The sequence below is a fragment of the Oncorhynchus masou genome, chromosome 17, assembly GCF_036934945.1.
Source record: "Oncorhynchus masou masou isolate Uvic2021 chromosome 17, UVic_Omas_1.1, whole genome shotgun sequence".
Taxonomy (NCBI): domain Eukaryota; kingdom Metazoa; phylum Chordata; class Actinopteri; order Salmoniformes; family Salmonidae; genus Oncorhynchus; species Oncorhynchus masou.
The window spans coordinates 34340108-34358885 of NC_088228.1; the positions used below are offsets into that span (position 1 = coordinate 34340108).

At 42.1% G+C, this 18778-nt stretch overlaps 1 protein-coding gene across 4 annotated transcripts; it reads right to left on the reverse strand.

Annotated features, from left to right (window-relative positions):
* Positions 1-449: 449 nt before the first annotated feature.
* Positions 450-17846, reverse strand: ranbp3b (RAN binding protein 3b). 4 transcript variants are annotated; one of them, XM_064993134.1, is made up of 17 exons: positions 17773-17846; positions 15930-15985; positions 15748-15781; positions 13340-13426; positions 13118-13195; positions 12871-12936; positions 11983-12170; positions 11614-11709; positions 11381-11469; positions 11072-11147; positions 9123-9222; positions 8917-9041; positions 8626-8746; positions 8185-8271; positions 6862-7004; positions 2612-2792; positions 450-2277 (listed from the first exon to the last, which is right to left on the reverse strand). In XM_064993134.1, exons 1-17 carry the CDS (start codon positions 17792-17794, stop codon positions 2234-2236), a joined length of 1593 nt encoding a protein of 530 aa, XP_064849206.1. In that variant the 5' UTR covers positions 17795-17846; the 3' UTR covers positions 450-2233. The 4 variants fall into 4 exon arrangements, with proteins under 4 accessions (XP_064849206.1, XP_064849205.1, XP_064849208.1 ...); XM_064993133.1 differs by having other exon boundaries at positions 11983-12182; XM_064993136.1 differs by lacking the exon at positions 8185-8271.
* Between the last annotated feature and the right edge of the window lie 932 nt (positions 17847-18778).

Below are 18778 nucleotides of genomic sequence, written 5' to 3' on the forward strand. Positions count from 1 at the left end.
CCCAAATAGGTTCAGGTTTTGCGGCCGGAGTCCGCACCTTGGGGGGGGGGGGTGTACTGTCACACCCTGACCATAGTTTGCTTTGCATGTTTATATGTTTTGTTTGGTCAGGGTGTGATCTGAGTGGGCATTCTATGTTGTGTGTCTCGTTTGTCAGTTTCTGTGTTTGGCTTGATATGGTTCTCAATCAGAGGCAGGTGTTAGTCATTGTCTCTGATTGGGAACCATATTTAGGTAGCCTGTTTGATGTTGGGTTTTTCGTGTATTGTTTATTGTTTTTCATATTGATTTGTGTTTACTTCAGTTTATTAAACATGGATCGCAATAGCCACTCCGCATTTTGGTCCGACTCTCTTTCACCTACAGAAAACCGTGACAGGTAGATTGAAAAATACTCTGATCTTGTCGATTATTCAGGTTTAAGAAAGTATTTATGAATCATAAAAAAACAGGTTTAGCGAGACTTTATGCACGAAAGAAAGAAAAAGGTTTGATTCATTCTGAAAATTGCCACATTCAATTACCCATGGCAATGTTGGAAGAGTAGCGTATATTGAATTATAATAGGGAGAATAGTGTACAATAGTAGGCTCTACCATCGTCTATTGCATGCACTGACCATGAAACTGTGTGATGATACGGCCAAGTATTGTGTCGTGTTCAAACTGTTACAGCTTGGTTTGCTCTCAACTCCATGATTTAATTAGCCTACACGTTTAAAAAATATATTACCAACTATTACTAATGATCGTCAGCAACAACCACATAGCCATGACTGCATTTACAGAGGAAGCAAATTAAGGTAATTAAAACAATGTAATTAAATGCAATGATAAAGGGAACAGCAAATTGGCAGAATGAATATTTAAGGGATAATAAACGAGGGGCTATGCGTTCTATGGAAAATAATGAACGATGTGGAAGGTGTGTCCCACGACGTACTAGAGTGGAACTGACCTTCCACGAGTTGCATTATTTTCCAGAGAAAGCAGAGCCCCGAGTTGATTATCCCTTTTATACCATGCCAATAATTTAACACATTTGCCTCTAGAAATGTGTTCAACATTCACTAAGGTAGCTAGGAACTTTACTAGATAACAAAACAGACTTGCTAGTTTAGCTAACCAAACCATCAGACCCAGCTTGCGATTATGAAAATCTAATTCAACAATGCCAATGTTTTCAATTCAACTTTTGCTTTCAATGCAGCTCAAACACAGAACATGTAATGATGAACTATAGCCATTGAATTCTACCGTGCTGATATACTGTGCTTTATTTCCCTATAACGCACGTTCTAGAATCCCCTTCAGAAACTAGTACTTAACAACGCCATGGTATAAGTGTGGTTATTAGGCCTACTGACCGTCGATACTGATAGTGGCTAATATTTAACATGATAGAAATAGGAAACGGAGAAAGTTGGGGGTAGCCTAAAATTAAGACTTTTGAGAGTGCCCATCCCTGCAAGTTAAAGGGCCATACAAATTAAATTCTGCATAATGACACAGCATTTCATAAACTTTACTGCAGGACATTTTTATATACTTCAGTTTTCTGCCATATTCATGGTATCCTCACTCGTAAAGGTGGTGGAATTATTAGTGGATTAAGTTCTAGGTCAGAGAGAAAAGTGCATAAAAAGGGAATTACGTTCCATTTACGCCCGCTTAACTCAGGTCGGAATCAGCCCCCATGTGAAAGCTGCATGGATGGGGATGACGTAGAAACCAGTCAAATGACTGACCATAAGACAGGTCAGTATACGGTGACAGACAGGAGTTCCTCTGGAGTCTGGGGTGGTTGGTTGGGTCCCAGAGGTGTGGTGGTGGTCTGGTGAGTAAAAAAGTCCCAAGGTAGAAACTGCAGTCTTAAACATGTGCCATACCTTAAAATGTTGGAGAGGAAAACACCCCCACACTCATCAATATGATGAGCAGCCAAGTCCCCCAATTTTTTTTTTGTCTCAGCTGCAAAAATAAGTATTTATTTTTGCAGCTAAGAAAACAAAAGATAAAAATAAAATATAACAATAAAAAATACAACTCCAGATGTTTTAATGTTGATTGAATGTAAAGAAAAAAATAACTGGAGCTTGACTTCTGAGTATCCAAAAGTACTGGTCTGAAGGACCCATGTTGGTCAGGGTAGGGTGTCCGTTGGGATGTCCTCAGTAAAATGCCAAAACAGCAGTAGCAGTATCCTGGCAGGCAATCCTTTAGGGGGACTAACGCTATGTACTTCCAGCAGCCTGGGCATCTCCTCCCTCTGAGTTAACTGCAGGACAGAGCAACAACAATGTTAATACCTGTACTACTGTATGATGGACAGAAGTAGTACATAAATAGTGATTGGAAAGATACATGAAGACATGCTGCTAACTGCAGGGAGAAGACTACAACAACTAGAGCAATGGGCCAGTTGGGAATAATTATTCACAATATACCACAGAGGCAGTTGAAGAACTTTGAAGTCACACTAAGTACTGGAATGCCACAGACACACACCAAAGTCACTCACACATGTCAATCTCTGGTCTAAACCAGAGACTGATGCACACACAGACACACACAGTAAGCCCACTAGAGATGTATCTAGTTATTGATCAGACCTGCAGCATTGTTGACCTGATCTTCCTCATCGCTGTCCCCTTCAGAGTGGGGCAAGTCAGCCTCGGGGGCACAGTCTGCAGCCGGGGCCTCCTGGGGCTCCTGGTCCGCCCGGCTCTTCAGGGCCAGGATACGATGGTGCAGGGCTGCTGCCAGCTGACCTGTGTCCTCCCTAGAACTAGCCTGGAGATGATGACAATAACAGCAAGGACGGACAGAGCGAAGTCATTAAAAACACCACAACAATAATAGGGATAAACAACACATCAGACAGAGAACTGCTGCACTGTGTCCTAAAAACTAGCCTCAATTGAACCACAATGACAGGGACACGGAAGTTATCAGAAACACTTGTGCTAATGAGGCGTTGAATTCAAGCACCTGTCTACTTCCTTATCCCTGTACTCCCTCTAGTGTCTCTACTGAGTACTACACCACATTTCAAAATAATTTATTTAAATAGGGACAGGTACAAACACAGGGGTATTTTAATTTAGACACAAGATCGCAGAAAGCAGTTGCAAAAAGCTTTGCAAAGGAAACCGGTTACTCCAAATGGAAAATGTTCTGTAATGAAATCAAGAGTCTTTTGGACAAATCCAGGTGAGTACTTCCGGCGCCGACAGAGATGGCCACCTCGCTTCGCGTTCCTAGGAAACTATGCATTCTTTCGTTTTTTTACGTGTTATTTCTTACATTAGTACCCCAGGTCATCTTAGGTTTCATTACATACAGTCGAGAAGAACTACTGAATATAAGATCAGCGTCAACTCACCATCAGTACGACCAAGAATATGAATTTCGCGAAGCGGATCCTGTGTTCTGCCTTTCAACCAGGACAACGGAATGGATCCCAGCCAGCGACCCAAAAACACGACTTCGTAAAAGAGGGAAACGAGGCGGTCTTCTGGTCAGACTACGTAGACAGGCACATCGTGCCCCACTTCCTAGCATTCTTCTCGCCAATGTCCAGTCTCTCGACAACAAGGTTGATGAAATCCGAGCAAGGGTAGCATTCCAGAGGGACATCAGAGACTGTAATGTTCTTTGCTTCACGGAAACATGGCTCACTGGAGAGATGCTGTCGGTGGCGGTGCAGCCAGCGGGTTTCTCCACGCATCGCGCCGACAGAAACAAACACCTTTCTGGTAAGAAGAGGGGCGGGGGCGTATGCCTTATGGCTAACGAGAAGTGGTGTGATCACAGAAATATACAGGAACTCAAATCCTTCTGTTCACCTGATTTAGAATTCCTCACAATCAAATGTAGACCGCATTATCTACCAAGAGAATTCTCTTTGATTATAATCACAGCCGTATATATTCCCCCCCAAGCAGACACATCAAAGGCTCTGAACGAACTTTATTTGACTCTTTGCAAACTGGAATCCATACATCCTGAGGCCGCATTCATTTTAGCTGGGGATTTTAACAAGGCTAATCTGAAAACAATACTCCCTAAAATGTATCAGAATATCGATTGCGCCACCAGGGCTGGCAAAACCTTGGATCACTGTTATTCTAACTTCCTCAACGCATATAAGGCCCTGCCCCGCCCCCCTTTCGGAAAAGCTGACCACGACTCCATTTTGCTGATCCCTGCCTACAGACAGAAACTGAAACAAGAAGCTCCCACGCTGAGGTATGTCCAACGCTGGTCCGACCAAGCTGATTCCACACTCCAAGACTGCTTCCATCACGTGGACTGGGACATGTTTCGTATTGCGTCAGGCAACAACATTGACGAATACGCTGATTCGGTGTGCGAGTTCATTAGAACGTGCGTTGAAGATGTCGTTCCCATAGCAACGATTAAAACATTCCCTAACCAGAACCGTGGATTGATGGCAGCATTCGCGTGAAACTGAAAGCGCGAACCACTGCTTTTAATCAGGGCAAGGTGACTGGTAATATGACCGAATACAAACAGTGCAGCTATTCCCTCCGTAAGGCTATCAAACAAGCTAAGCGTCAGTATAGAGACAAAGTAGAATCTCAATTCAACGGCTCAGACACAAGAGGTATGTGACAGGGTCTTACAGTCAATCACGGACTATAAGAAGAAATCCAGCTCAGTCCCGGTCCAGGATGTCTTGCTACCAGGCAGACTAAATAACTTTTTTGCCCGCTTTGAGGACAATACAGTGCCACTGACACTGCCTGCAACGGAAACATGCGGTCTCTCCTTCACTGCAGCCGAGGTGAGTAAAACATTTAAACGTGTTAACCCTCGCAAGGCTGCAGGCCCAGATGGCATCCCCAGCCGCGCCCTCAGAGCATGCGCAGACCAGCTGGCTGGTGTGTTTACGGACATATTCAATCAATCCCTATACCAGTCTGCTGTTCCCACATGCTTCAAGAGGGCCACCATTGTTCCTGTTCCCAAGAAAGCTAAGGTAACTGAGCTAAACGACTACCGCCCCGTAGCACTCACTTCCGTCATCATGAAGTGCTTTGAGAGACTAGTCAAGGACCATATCACCTCCACACTACCTGACACCCTAGACCCACTCCAATTTGCTTACCGCCCAAATAGGTCCACAGACGATGCAATCTCAACCACACTGCCCTAACCCATCTGGACAAGAGGAATACCTATGTGAGAATGCTGTTCATAGACTACAGCTCAGCATTTAACACCATAGTACCCTCCAAGCTCGAGACCCTGGGTCTCGACCCCGCCCTGTGCAACTGGGTACTGGACTTCCTGACGGGCCGCCCCCAGGTGGTGAGGGTAGGCAACAACATCTCCACCCCGCTGATCCTCAACACTGGGGCCCCACAAGGGTGCGTTCTGAGCCCTCTCCTGTACTCCCTGTTCACCCACGACTGCGCGGCAACGCACGCCTACAACTCAATCATCAAGTTTGCGGACGACACAACAGTGGTAGGCTTGATTACCAACAACGACGAGACGGCCTACACGGAGGAGGTGAGGGCCCTCGGAGTGTGGTGTCAGGACAATAACCTCACACTCAACGTCAACAAAACTAAGGAGATGATTGTGGACTTCAAGAAACAGCAGAGGGAACACCCCCCTATCCACATCGATGGAACAGTAGCGGAGAGGGTAGTAAGTTTTAAGTTCCTCGGCATACACATCACAGACAAACTGAATTGGTCCACTCACACAGACAGCATCGTGAAGAAGGCGCAGCAGCGCCTCTTCAACCTCAGGAGGCTGAAGAAATTTGGCTTGTCACCAAAAGCACTCACAAACTTCTACAGATGCACAATCGAGAGCATCCTGGCGGGCTGTATCACCGCCTGGTACGGCAACTGCTCCGCCCACAACCGTAAGGCTCTCCAGAGGGTAGTGAGGTCTGCACAACGTATCACCGGGGGCAAACTACCTGCCCTCCAGGACACCTACACCACCCGATGTTACAGGAAGGCCATAAAGATCATCAAGGACAACACCCACCCGAGCCACTGCCTGTTCACCCCGCTATCATCCAGAAGGCGAGGTCAGTACCGGTGCATCAAAGCTGGGACCGAGAGACTGAAAAACAGCTTCTATCTCAAGGCCATCAGACTGTTAAACAGCAACCACTAACATTGAGTGGCTGCTGCCAACACACTGACTCAACTCCAGCCACTTCAATAATGGGAATTGATGGGAAAGGATGTAAAATATATCACTAGCCACTTTAAACAATGCTACCTAATATAATGTTTACATACCCTACATTATTCATCTCATATGTATACGTATATACTGTACTCTATATCATCTACTGCATCTTTATGTAATACATGTATCACTAGCCACTTTAACTATGCCACTTTGTTTGCATACTCATCTCATATGTATATACTGTACTCGATACGATCTACTGTATCTTGCCTATGCTGCTCTGCACCATCACTCATTCATATCTTTATGTACATATTCTTTATCCCCTTACACTGTGTATAAGAAATTTGTTTTGGAATTGTTAGTTAGATTACTTGTTGGTTATTACTGCATTGTCGGAACTGGAAGCACAAGCATTTCGCAACACTCGCATTAACATCTGCTATCCATGTGTATGTGACAAATAAAATTTGATTTGAGGTAGGTCCCTCCCCATTTCGTTCTGTTGGCTTCCGTTTGGTTCGTTAGGTTCCCCCCCAAAGGTGTGACAGATGGAAAGAAAACTATAGAGCTGAATACAACACCCAACCCCAGATAAAATGCTAAAACTATACACAAAGCGTGTGATACGACGAACGTAAAGCAGGCTAAACGCTGGGCAATGGTGATGTCATACCGATATTAGGAAGACCTTAACCCCTTGGTCTTCTGTGTCCATGGCGGTGACACGGACACTCTTTTCGCTGGCCTTGTCCACTTGCATCTGAGGCCACAGTTTGGTGTTCAGGATCAATCTAAGGCTGCCCTGGGTCCGCATCACTTGGGGACAACACAGAGGTATATGGGTCAAGGAAGTTAGATAAAAAATGTAAACAGAAACAAAATTGGTAGACTACCGTTATAAAGTTTGGGGTCACTTAGAAATGTCATTGTTTTTGAAAGAAAAGCACATTTTTGGTCCATTAAAATAACATGAAATTGATCAGAAATACTGTTGTTAATAGACATTGTTAATGTTGTAAATGGAATATCTACATGGGCGTACAGAGGCCTATTATCAGAAACCATCCCTCCTGTGTTCCAATGGCACGTTGTGTTAGCTAATCTAAGTTGATAATTTTAAAACGCTAATTGATCATTAGAAAACACCTTTTGCAATTATGTTGGCACAGCTGAAAACTGTTGTTCTCATTAAAGAAGCAATAAAACAGGCCTTCTTTAGACAAGTTCAGTATCCGGAGCATCAGCATTTTTGGGTTCGATTACAAGCTCAAAATGGCCAGAAACAAAGAACTTTCATCTGAAACTCGTCCGTCTATTCTTGTTCTGAGGAATGAAGACTATTCCATTCGAGAAATTGCCAAGAAACTGAAGATCTCGTACAATGTTGTGTAATTACGCTCTTCACAGAACAGCGCAAACGGGCTCTAACCAAAATAGAAAGAGTGGGAGGCCCCGGTACACAACTGGGCAAGACGACAAGTACATTAGTGTCTAGTTTGAGAAACAGACGCCTCACAAGTCCTCAACTGGCAGCTTAATTAAATAGTACCTGCAAAATACCAGTCTCAATGTCAACAGTGAAGAGTCGAGTCCGGGATGCTGGCCTTCTAGGCAGAGTTACAAAGAAAAAGCCATATCTCAGACTGGCCAATAAAAATAAAAGATTAAGATGGGCAAAAGAAAACAGCCACTGGACAGATGAACTCTGACTAGAAGGCAAGCATCCGGAGTCACCTGGACAGAGTGTCCCATGGTGGCGTTGGGGTTATGGTATTGGCAGGCAGGCATAAGCCACGGACAACAAACAACTTTATTGATGGCAATTTAAAGGCACAGAGATACCGTGACGAGATCCTGAGGCCCATTGTCGTGCCATTCATCTGCAGCCATCGCCTCATGTTTCAACATGCTAATTTACAGCACCATGTCGCAAGGATATGTACACAATTCCTGGAAGCTGAAAATGTCCCAGTTTGTCCCTGGCCTGCATACTCACCAGACATGTCACCCATTGAGCATGTTTTGGATGGCTCTGGATTGATGTGTACGACAGGTTGTTCCAGTTCCCGCCAATATCCAGTAACTTCGCACAGCCATTGAAGCAAAGTGGTCAACAGACAGCCATCAACTCTATGCGAAGAAAATGCTGACTGGTTCTCTGATCCATGCCCCAACTTTTTTTTTTTTTCTTAAAAGGTACATATGACCAAAATATGCATCTCTGTATTCCAAGTCATGTGAAATCTATAGATTTCAGCCAAATGAATTTATTTCTTTTGACTGGTTTCCTTATATGAACTGTAACTCGGTAAAATCTTTGAAATTGTTGAATGTTACATTTATATTTTTGTTCAGTATATTATTTACTGAGACAAAAACAATCAGTCAAAATTAAATGTGCACAGGCCAGTGTGTGTCCAGGTGAGTGTGTACCTACCTAGACGTGATTGTAGTGATCCGTCGTCTGTGGATGCCATGTCATTAAGCCTGAGCAGCCCTCGACCCCGCTCTATCCACGTCTGGGCTGTCTTGTCAAACACAAACAACTTGCACTGGACCTGAGGGGGGAGACACACACATTACTTATCGGGGGGGGGGGGGAATCACCCATGTCCTTGTAATCTAAATATTTTAAACTAATCCTACATCAGCAATCCTACTCTGAGACGCTATGTGAATATGGGCCCTGATGTATTCGTATATCGTCAGCCAGAGACGAGACACCTACCTGCAAAACGTTACTTTCTGATTCTTCTCCAGTTTTGACGTCTACCTTCTCCAAGATGCACTTCTTGGCTGTGGCTTTGGTGTACGCTGCTGCAGATTCCTCCAGTGACTCTGTCACATTGTTACCTGTGATTACACACACACACACGTAACAAGTTAACTAGAAATATACACAGGGATCAGCACTGGGCTGTGTGTGAGTCTTACCCTTCTCTGGTATGTTTTCCTTGGATAAGGATTCAGACACAGGGGGAGCTGGTAAGACTTTACAGTCTTCCACTGATGCCTCCCCTCCCTTGGAAGGGCTCTGAAAATACACAGTACTGTCAGCCAACCATGCATTGTCACTACAGCGCAATAATAAAGTCCATTCCTACAGTTTACTCCTGATACAGCGCATTCCGGAAAGTATTCTAAAAATTGATATTAAAAACCTTTTCTCATCAATCTACACACAAAACCCCATAACGACAAAGCGAAAACAGGCTTAGAAATTTTTGCAAATCTATTAAAAATAAATATTACATTAACCTACGAATTCAGAGCCTTTACGCTGTACTTTGCTGAAGCACCTTTGGCAGCAGTTACAGCCTCGAGTCTTCTTGGCACACTTGTATTTGGGGAGTTTCTCCCATTCTTCTCTACAAATCATCTCAAGCTCTGTCAGGTTGGATGGGGAGAGACGCTGCACAGCTATTTTCAGATCTCTCCAGAGATGTTTGATCGGGTTCAAGTCCGGATGTTTGATCAGGTTCAAGTCCTGGCTCTGGCTGGGCCACTCAAGGACATTCAGAGACTTGTCCCGAAGCCACTCCTGCATTGACTTGGATGTGTACTTAGGGTTCTTGTCCTGTTGGAAGGGGAACCTTTGCCCCAGTCTGAGGTCCTGAGCAGGTTTTCATCAAGGATCTTTCTGTACTTTGCTCTGTTCAACTTTGATCCGTTCAACTTTCCCTCGATCCTGACAAGTATCCTAGTCACTGCCGCTGAAAAACATCCCCACAGCATGATGCTGCCACCACCATGCTTCACCGTAGGGATAGTATTGGCCAGGTGATGAGCGGTGCATGGTTTCCTCCAAACATTACACTTGGCATTCAGGCCAAAGAGTTCAATGTTGGTTTCATCAGACCAGAGAATCTTGTTTCTCATGGTCTGAGAGTCCTTTGAACTCTTTGGCAAACTCCACGTGGGCTGTCATGTGCCTTTTACTGAGGAGTGGCTTCTGTCTGGCCACTCTACCATAATGACCTGATTGGTGGAGTGCTGTAGAGATGGTTGTCTGTCTGGAAGGTTCTCACATCTCCACAGAGTAACTCTGGAGCTGTTAGAGTGACTATTGGGTTCTTGGTCACCTCCCTGACCAAGGCCCTTCTCCCCCGATTGCTCAGTTTGGCCGGGCGGCCAGCTCTAGGATGAGTCTTGGTGGTTCCAAACTTCTTTCATTTAAGAATGATCGAGGCCACTGTGTTCTTGGGGACCTTCAATGCTGCAGAAATGTTTTGGTACCCTTCCCCAAAACTGTGCCTTGACACAATCCTGTCTTGGAGATCTACGGACAATTCCTTCAACCCCATGGCTTGGTTTTTGCTCTGACAAACTGTCAACTGCGGGACCTTATATAGACAGGTATGTGCCTTTTCAAATCATGTCCAATCAATTGAATTTACCACAAGTGTACTCCAATCAAGTAGTAGAAACATCTCAAGGATGATCAATGGAAACAGGATGCATCAGAGTACAATTTCAAGTCACATAGCAAAGGGTCTGAATAATTATGCATCTGTATATTTATTTGTAATAAATTTGCAAAAAAATCTAAACCTGTTTTCGGTTTGTCATTATGGGGTATTGTGTGTAGATTGATTAAATAAAAAAATTATCCTCATCAATTTTAGAATAAGGCTGTAACGTAACAAAATTTGGAAAAAATGAAGCGGTCATGAAATACTTTCCGAATGCGCTATAAGTCAAAATAAGTGTGCACAGTACACACACACAGTTCTCTCATCTCCATAACAGTCCCAGGCGGTTGTATTTCTCAGGAGCCATCTCTATTTGGGTTCAACTGGGTTTGCTCGATCACCATCTCTATGGTCTATGTCATGGCCTAAAGGACAATGCCCCTACTAATCAAACGGACAGTCTCTACTCACTAGGACTCTCTCTGACATGTTCTGTCCAAAGACAAATTTGGCCCCCTTGTCGGTATTGTGTATGGCGTTCTTTGAACTGAAAGGAATCAAGAAGAACAAGAAGATATTAGCATATTTTAGTAATTTAACAGACAGTTATCCAGAGCAACTTACAATTAATGCATTCAATTAAGGCAGCTAAAACAATCATATTACGATTATTGCAAAACCATAAAAAATTGTGAAAAGAACAAGTCTGATCTGAACTCATAAAGAAGCAGATTCCCTGCCAGAGCAAAGGTCTGAAAAGCCAGTGACATAAAATGTTACCTGGGGGTGGCGATGTATTGTAAGAAATAGTTTGTTCCCTCCTGAGAATCCAGGGGTAACAACTTGCCATCTTTACTATTCTCGTCCAACTAGAAAGGGAGATAAAAAGAACCGTCAGCTAAAATATATATTCTGATGTTTCTTGCTAAGATTCTTTTTTACTAAAATAAATTGGATATTTAAACATCACCCTTGAATAATTTGAAGTGATTGTTTAAAGGGGAAATAACCACCTTTGCTCGGTCTTTGATATTTTGCCCAAACACGAAAGAGGACTCTGCAGAACAATCGTTCTTCTCTCTGCTCGCTCCATCCTCCCTTTCATGTTTCTACAAGAGGCAAGATACAGCAGTCAGTCATCATGATGGGTTTGGGGAATTCAGCTTTAATTTATTGTTGTAAAATAATAATAATAATAATAATTGGGCAACCAAAAATAAACAACTGCAGGATTCTGACAGTAAATGATTTCCAAAAAGTAGCTCTGGGCAGTTACTACTCTCTTTATGCAATTACAAGCTAATCAAATCACAAGTGTGCCATGTAGCGCAAGTACACTTCTGCCTCTGTATATTAGACAGGACCATAATCGTAGTCCTCACCGGTGACATAGCGAGGACGTCTGAGTGCTCAGTGTTGTTCTGGAAGATGCTCGACCCTTCTGACGTTACGTCGGAAAACTTCTTCACCCCGTTAGTGGACTCTGAGTTGGACTTGACTGGTGGGGCCTGGAGCAAGGCTGGCCGGAGCACACTGCGCTGCTGCTCCTTGGGTTTCTGACTGGGGACGCCTGGAACACAATCTGCTAATGGATTGGATCTGAATGCCTTACAGAACTACCCCATGCACAACCATGAACTATACCATGCACCACCATGCCATGTACAATATCACAACTATCATGCACTATATCACAATTACCATGCACCACCTTGTGCTACATCAGAACTATCACACAACTAACATTCACCACCATATACTATATCAGAACTACCATGCACCACCATGTACTATATCACAACTGCCATGCACCACCACGTACTACATCAACACAATATCAGAACTAACATGCACCACCATGTACTATATCAGAACTACCACCATGCACCGCCATCCATATTAACATGCTGTACTGCCACCTACGTTTATAAATTTACTTGGACCAGGAGTTTTTCCTGACTACTTAACCTGACCAGGAAAACTTATAGGGCCTAGTCATGGTCTATAACAAGGGCCCAGTTTATCTCCTAGTCAAGTCTGCACGCCACATACCAGACCACACCAGTTGAAACTGGTGGGAGGAGCAGGATGGGCTCATTGTAATGGTAAAGATGGAGCGGTATCAAATATATGAAAACCACATGTTTGACTCAGTTCCATTTATTCCATTTCAGCCATTACAATAAGGCCATCCATCTATAGCGCCATTCACCTATAGCTCCTCCCACCAGCCTCTACAGAACCACACATACACAGGCATCAATACCCACCTGAACTAGGCGCCTGACCATGGATGAGAGTAGGTGGTTTTAAACGAAATCCTACAGGCTTCTCATCTGGCAAGAGGAAGAAAAAACAGAACATGTAGAATTGTTTAAAAAAATCAATAACTAAACGGCAGCGTTCAAAGTATTATTGTACCCTCAGTACATTTTATCATTAAATAAACACAGCTGCACTACACAAGTCAACCACTGGATACTTCATGAGTGAAGCCTTTATGATGAGGAGTCTCACCTGGTTCTGAGTCCTCTGAATTCCCAGTTGGAGACTGGCAGAAAGTTGAGGGCATGAAGACATTGTTCTTACAAGACCCTGCAGAGAGCAGGAAAGAGGCAGCATTACACACAACACATACAAGAGCAAATCTAGAAAATAGTATATTATTTTCCAACAATGAAGTACAAATCAAGAAAAATACATTCAGCAGGGAAAGAATTATCTAATAAGTTTCATTACCAGAATGTGAAGGTGGGAACTGTGTTAAAGATGAAGTCCTCTCTCTTTTTACTGGAGGAAAGTAGCCACCATCCTCTTTGTCTGAACCTGAAAATAAGCAAATTGTCTTATTTTAGCCTTCTGTTGAAATGACCAGTTAAAAATGCTCTACCTGGGCACTAAGATACGCAGTAGGGCTGTCCTACTGGTCGATCGAGAGTCATCTGTTCTTTCGACTAATCGATTGGTTGAAATTTTAAAATGTGTATTTTTCCATATTTTGACACAGCCTGTGAGTTTTAATAAAATCAACTATAGGCTACTAGATGTATTTGGCTACTGAACATGTCTGATGCTTTAAGCACACTGTTTGATTAAATAATTAAGACACAAATCACTCAAGCGGGAGCCAGAGATCAAGATTGCCTAACCAGCAGGCCTGATGCTGCTGCTGGCCTGCTGCTATGCTCCTGAAGTTGCCGGTACTATTACCTGGCTACACCAGGGGTCAGCAAACTTTACCAGTTGGAGTGCCAATTTATCTTACTATTTCTATCGATCTGCATGGCAGTTATGGTTTTCATATGCACATTTTTGTGGAACATTTTTAATTTATAATAAAGTGTTCATATCTCAAAATCATTGTCATATGGTCAATCAATATTATATCTCAATCTTAACGACAATGATACAAATCTGAAAGCAACTATTGCCATTGCCAACTATGTACAAATAGCCTACACATATAAAACACTGCAGCTTGCAGGTAGAAAATATCCTGATAAAAATGAATATCCTATAAATCACACATAAGGCCTGTTTGCAACTAACCTGATAATCAACGGGGGTCCGGCCCGAAGCTCGCACTAGCAAATAGAGGTCGACCGACTATGATTTTTCAACGCCGATAGCGATTATTGGAGGACCCCAAAAAGCCAATACCGATTAATCGGACGATTTATTTTTTTATATATATTTGTAATAAAGACAATTACAAAAATACTGAATGAATGAACACTTTTATTTTAACTTAATATAATACATGAATAAAATCAATTTAGGTCTCAAATAAATAATAAAACATGTTCAATTTGGTTTAAATAATGCAAAAACAAAGTGTTGGAGAAGAAAGTAAAAGTGCAATATGTGCCATGTAAAAAAGCTAAGGTTTATGTTCCTTGCTCAGAACATATAAAAGCTGGTGGTTACTTTTAACATGAGTCTTCAATATTCCCAGGTAAGAAGTTTTTGGTTGTAGTTATTATAAGGACTTTCTCTCTATACCGTTTGTATTTCATATACCTTTGACTATTGGATGTTCTAATAGGTACTTTAGTATTGCCAGCCTAATCTCGGGAGTTGATAGGCTTGAAGTCATAAACAGCGCAATGCTTGAAGCAGCATAGCTGCTGGCAAACGCAGTAAGGTGCTGTTTGAATGAATTAATGTTTTTTATAATATACTTAATGCTAGCTAGCACCTTACCTTGGCTCCTTGCTGCATAACAGGTAGTCAGCCTGCCACACAGTCTCCTCGTGGAGTGCAATGTAATCGGCCATGATCGGTGTCCAAAAATGCCTTTTACCGAGTGTTATGAAAACTTGAAATCGGCCCTAATTAAATCAGCCATTCCGATTAATCGGTCGACCTCTACTAGCAAATTTACAAAATGTTATAAAATATTCTGGGACCTCAGAGTTTCCCGCTCCAGTGAGCTTGGAACAGACACAGCTGTAAGGCTATTTGTGCAAGGGATAAGAAGTAATCAAGTTTTGGTTTATTTTGAAATAAACTAAAATTTGTTTCTCACAAGTGTAGCATAGGTTTTGAGTTTTGCAAACAACGTGTCCACTCCAACAATGAAAACAGTAAAAACAACATTAATTATAATATGTTGAATGCATTAACAGAAATTACCATTACCAAACAAGCATGGAAGATTAGAAATTATGGGAATTAACGGTAAATATACTACTGGTGACATGTTATGGGGAATTGATAGACACTAACAATCAAAAGGCAAACAATTCACACAATGAAGTTGGGAAACAATGAATGCACACAAAATGGCGGGAGAGAGTGCATTCTGGAGAGGGACGTGCCTTGTGCATATTAGCCACACTCCCCTTCTTCTTGGACTATGGCATGCCCGCAGCCTCATCAATGGATTAGTCCACTGAGACAGGAGCAACTCAGACAGGTGTCTTGCATGCCATGAAAAATATTATCTATTTGCAACGGCTCGTCTAAATCAATCTCGGTCGATCAACAGCCTATCGACCAGTGGACTAAAAGGGGTCAACCCTACTACGCAGTATAATTTGATTCCTGGTAAATTAACTACAATAGTATTAAGGGCATTATAAGGTTAGATGGAAATCATATGATGAAATAGGCTAACAGTCAGATGCAATGTATGCATAACCTACCTTCATCTTCTGCACTCGAGCCATCAGCTGATCTCTGTAATAGAGAGCAGCACTAGGTCAACTCTTTGTTTCTCAGACTAGAAACAACTGAGTCATATTATGAAGCTTTACAGTGAATTTCCATGAAGGCCCATTGATTTCCATCAATGTGAGGGGAAAGAATAGAATACTGTCTAGCTTACCTTCTGTGCTTTATCTTTTTGGAACAGAAACACTGGTGGCGCTATGGCAGGCTTCTCTGTTTAATGAAGAGGGAAATCATGCTTTACCATACAGAAGAGTACATTTGTGACTTGTGTGAAGTGTAGGCCTAATATCAAGACATTACAGCCTGTGAATCAGTTGTTTGTGTCAACAATGAAAAACATTGTCACAGTGATTGTCAAAAATCATTTGTCATGAGCAAACACCCTGCAGCAGTTGAGTTGACACAGGTTCTGCCATAATGTTTTTTCAGAAAGCTAAAAGGCCTACATCTGTGCAATTCCATGTCTGACACTCTGGATTCTCTGTTTAACGTAGGCATGTGTTTCTAATTCCACAAAGATGTTCAGAGTGCCACTTGAGGAAATGCAGGAATACTTAGCTAAGGCTAAACCATAACCCTAGACAGAAAATATTTCTGCCAAAGAGAATCCCAACACATGGATTCAGACTGTTTTGTCCTTCCTCCAACTTTCTGCTAACTGGGTCTATTACACAGACTTCAACTCTCCCCATTCAATTGAGATACTTCTGAATAGATGCCAAATGACCATGATGCAAGGTTTGAGAATAAACAACTTGCATTATATAATCATTTATTCCATTCAGAGAGGGTGAAGTAAACATTCAGTTCAGTCAACCAAAACAACCATACTAGCCTAGAATTGATAAGGGACATTATATTTACTAAAACAAATGTATCAAAATCAAATTAGGCATTTCAAATAGGACAATGTGTGCATCAAACAAATGCTATTTTAAACACAGGCCACATGTGTGGACTTGACAAGAGCATTGGATTTAGACCATTAAAACTCATGGCCTATCCAACTGAAACTGCAATGACAACTAGCACCTCAGCAGGCCAGGGTCAGAGAAAGGACTGTCATACTTTGTAAATAAATACAAGCACATGATCTAACAATATGTGTAGCTTGATTGTCACGAGTGACATCATAGCCGAGCTTCCAATCCACATAATCCAACCTTACTAGCTAACTACAAAATGTGGATAGTCTGGGTAATATAAATGCGGTCACAATATAGCGCTGGCCAACTACAAGTTAGTTAGCTAACAGGTTTTGGCTCACCAACCAGATTTGATAAATTAGTCACCCAGTTCAGAATGTGCAGCATTCATTGGCTAAGATTGCTAGCAACATTTGCTAAGTTGGCTAACACTAATTGTTACCTCGCTGGCAAGTGGGGTGTGAACAAATAGCTTGCTACCTTTAAAAACACTTCATAATTGTATTAGCTAAATCAATGTCCTTGACAAATAGCAAGTTACTACTAATGCCAATGCATGATATAGAAAGTTAGCATTAAGAGGACGGTAGCTAGCTAAGTTAGCCATAGCCCCATGAAGTGTCATTTCACCGGTTAACGTTAGCTGAGGAAATTGTTAGCAACCTAGCTTTGACTGTAACAAATTAACAACTCGTATAGCTAACAAGGTGGCCAATGTGCGTTAACTAGCTAACTGATTAGCTACAGTATACCTTTCTAAATGTAGTTAAAAGTAACGTTAGCAAACAGATCTGATTAGCTAGCGTTAGCTAGCTTCCCATCCCCGCCTAAATAGCCTAAGTTAGATGAGGCTGGCTTGCTATGGTAGCTAGCTAACGTTACCTGTATTGTGAAAATTAATGTTCTTTCTTATGTAGCCGGTCTGAAACAACAATTAATTCCACTATTTTACTTAAAGGCTGTAAACCACTACGTTTATTGCAAAGTTTTTTTTTTTTTTTTTATAAATACGTAAACGGCCATGCAGATAATTCAAGTTTTGCTTTGTTTCCTCACACGGACACTGCTCACCTTCGTTTGCCAATTCCGCCATTTTACTTCTCTGCGCACACCCATAACCCACCGCGCAACATACATAAACACCGCCCATTTCTACAGTTTATCTTGTTTAAAAAATGCTGCTACTCTCTGGGCGCTTTCGTAAATTCACTCTGGCTATGTACTTCGATTTCAGAGCACTCCCGTCTGAGTGTGCAAAAGTGCAGAATAACTGATGAATTTATGAACGTTCAATACGTTAAATATGACCGGTGTCAGTCAACGTCGGCAAAGAAACGTAATTAAATTGTTTCCAGAAACACAGTTACAATCACCAACGCTTTGGATAACATGAACAAAGCCTAGAGAGCTCTGCAGAGCTAGGCTTTGTTCATGTTTGTTTGTTTGTTCATGTTATCCATAGCGTTGATGATTGTAACTGTGTTGCCTGTTGTCTGGAAGCGAGCAAGCGAGTTTACCTTAGCCAGTAAGCTTGGGTGCTTGACTGCGGTTGAGGCCAGAACGCTCGGATCAACCCTACTCCTAGGCCATTAGCGTCCAGTGTGCGCTCTGAACGTTCCGAGAACGGACAATCTGAAAACATTCTGAATTTACTAACACGAACGCACCGCATCCTCTGTTTGTTTCTATGCCATTGACTCTGTGTACAGGCACCCCCTGTAAAGCCTCATTACTGTTATTGTGTTGTTGCTCTTTAATCATTGGTTATTTTTTATAGTTAATTGTTTACTTCAGTTTATTTAGTAAATACTTTATCACTTATTTTTCTTAAAACTGCATTGTTGGTTAAGGGCTTGTTTTCAGTGCATGTGACAAATACAACTTCATTTTGATGTAGCATTTATATTTTTGTTCAGTATAAATTTTGCTTGTCTCAATTACCAATAGGACCGCTACTGTAATATGTTGTATGGCAGGCACTGTTTTTCTGCATGTGTCATTATCCATCATACCTGTCCTGACATTTTCAGCTCATCAAGAACAGTGAAAAAATTTAATATTTACTTATTCATATTGC

Bases quoted from the DNA above. Each gene is read 5' to 3' on its own strand.
- ranbp3b (XM_064993133.1), bottom strand. From the start codon at position 17,794: ATGGCGGAATTGGCAAACGAAG. The intron at 13,196-13,339 runs GTAATGAAACTT...TGCTCTCTGCAG, and splicing joins GTTCCCACCTTCACATTCTG to GGTCTTGTAAGAACAATGTC. The intron at 2,278-2,611 runs GTCTGATCAATA...TCTGTCCTGCAG, and splicing joins TCAGGTCAACAATGCTGCAG to TTAACTCAGAGGGAGGAGAT.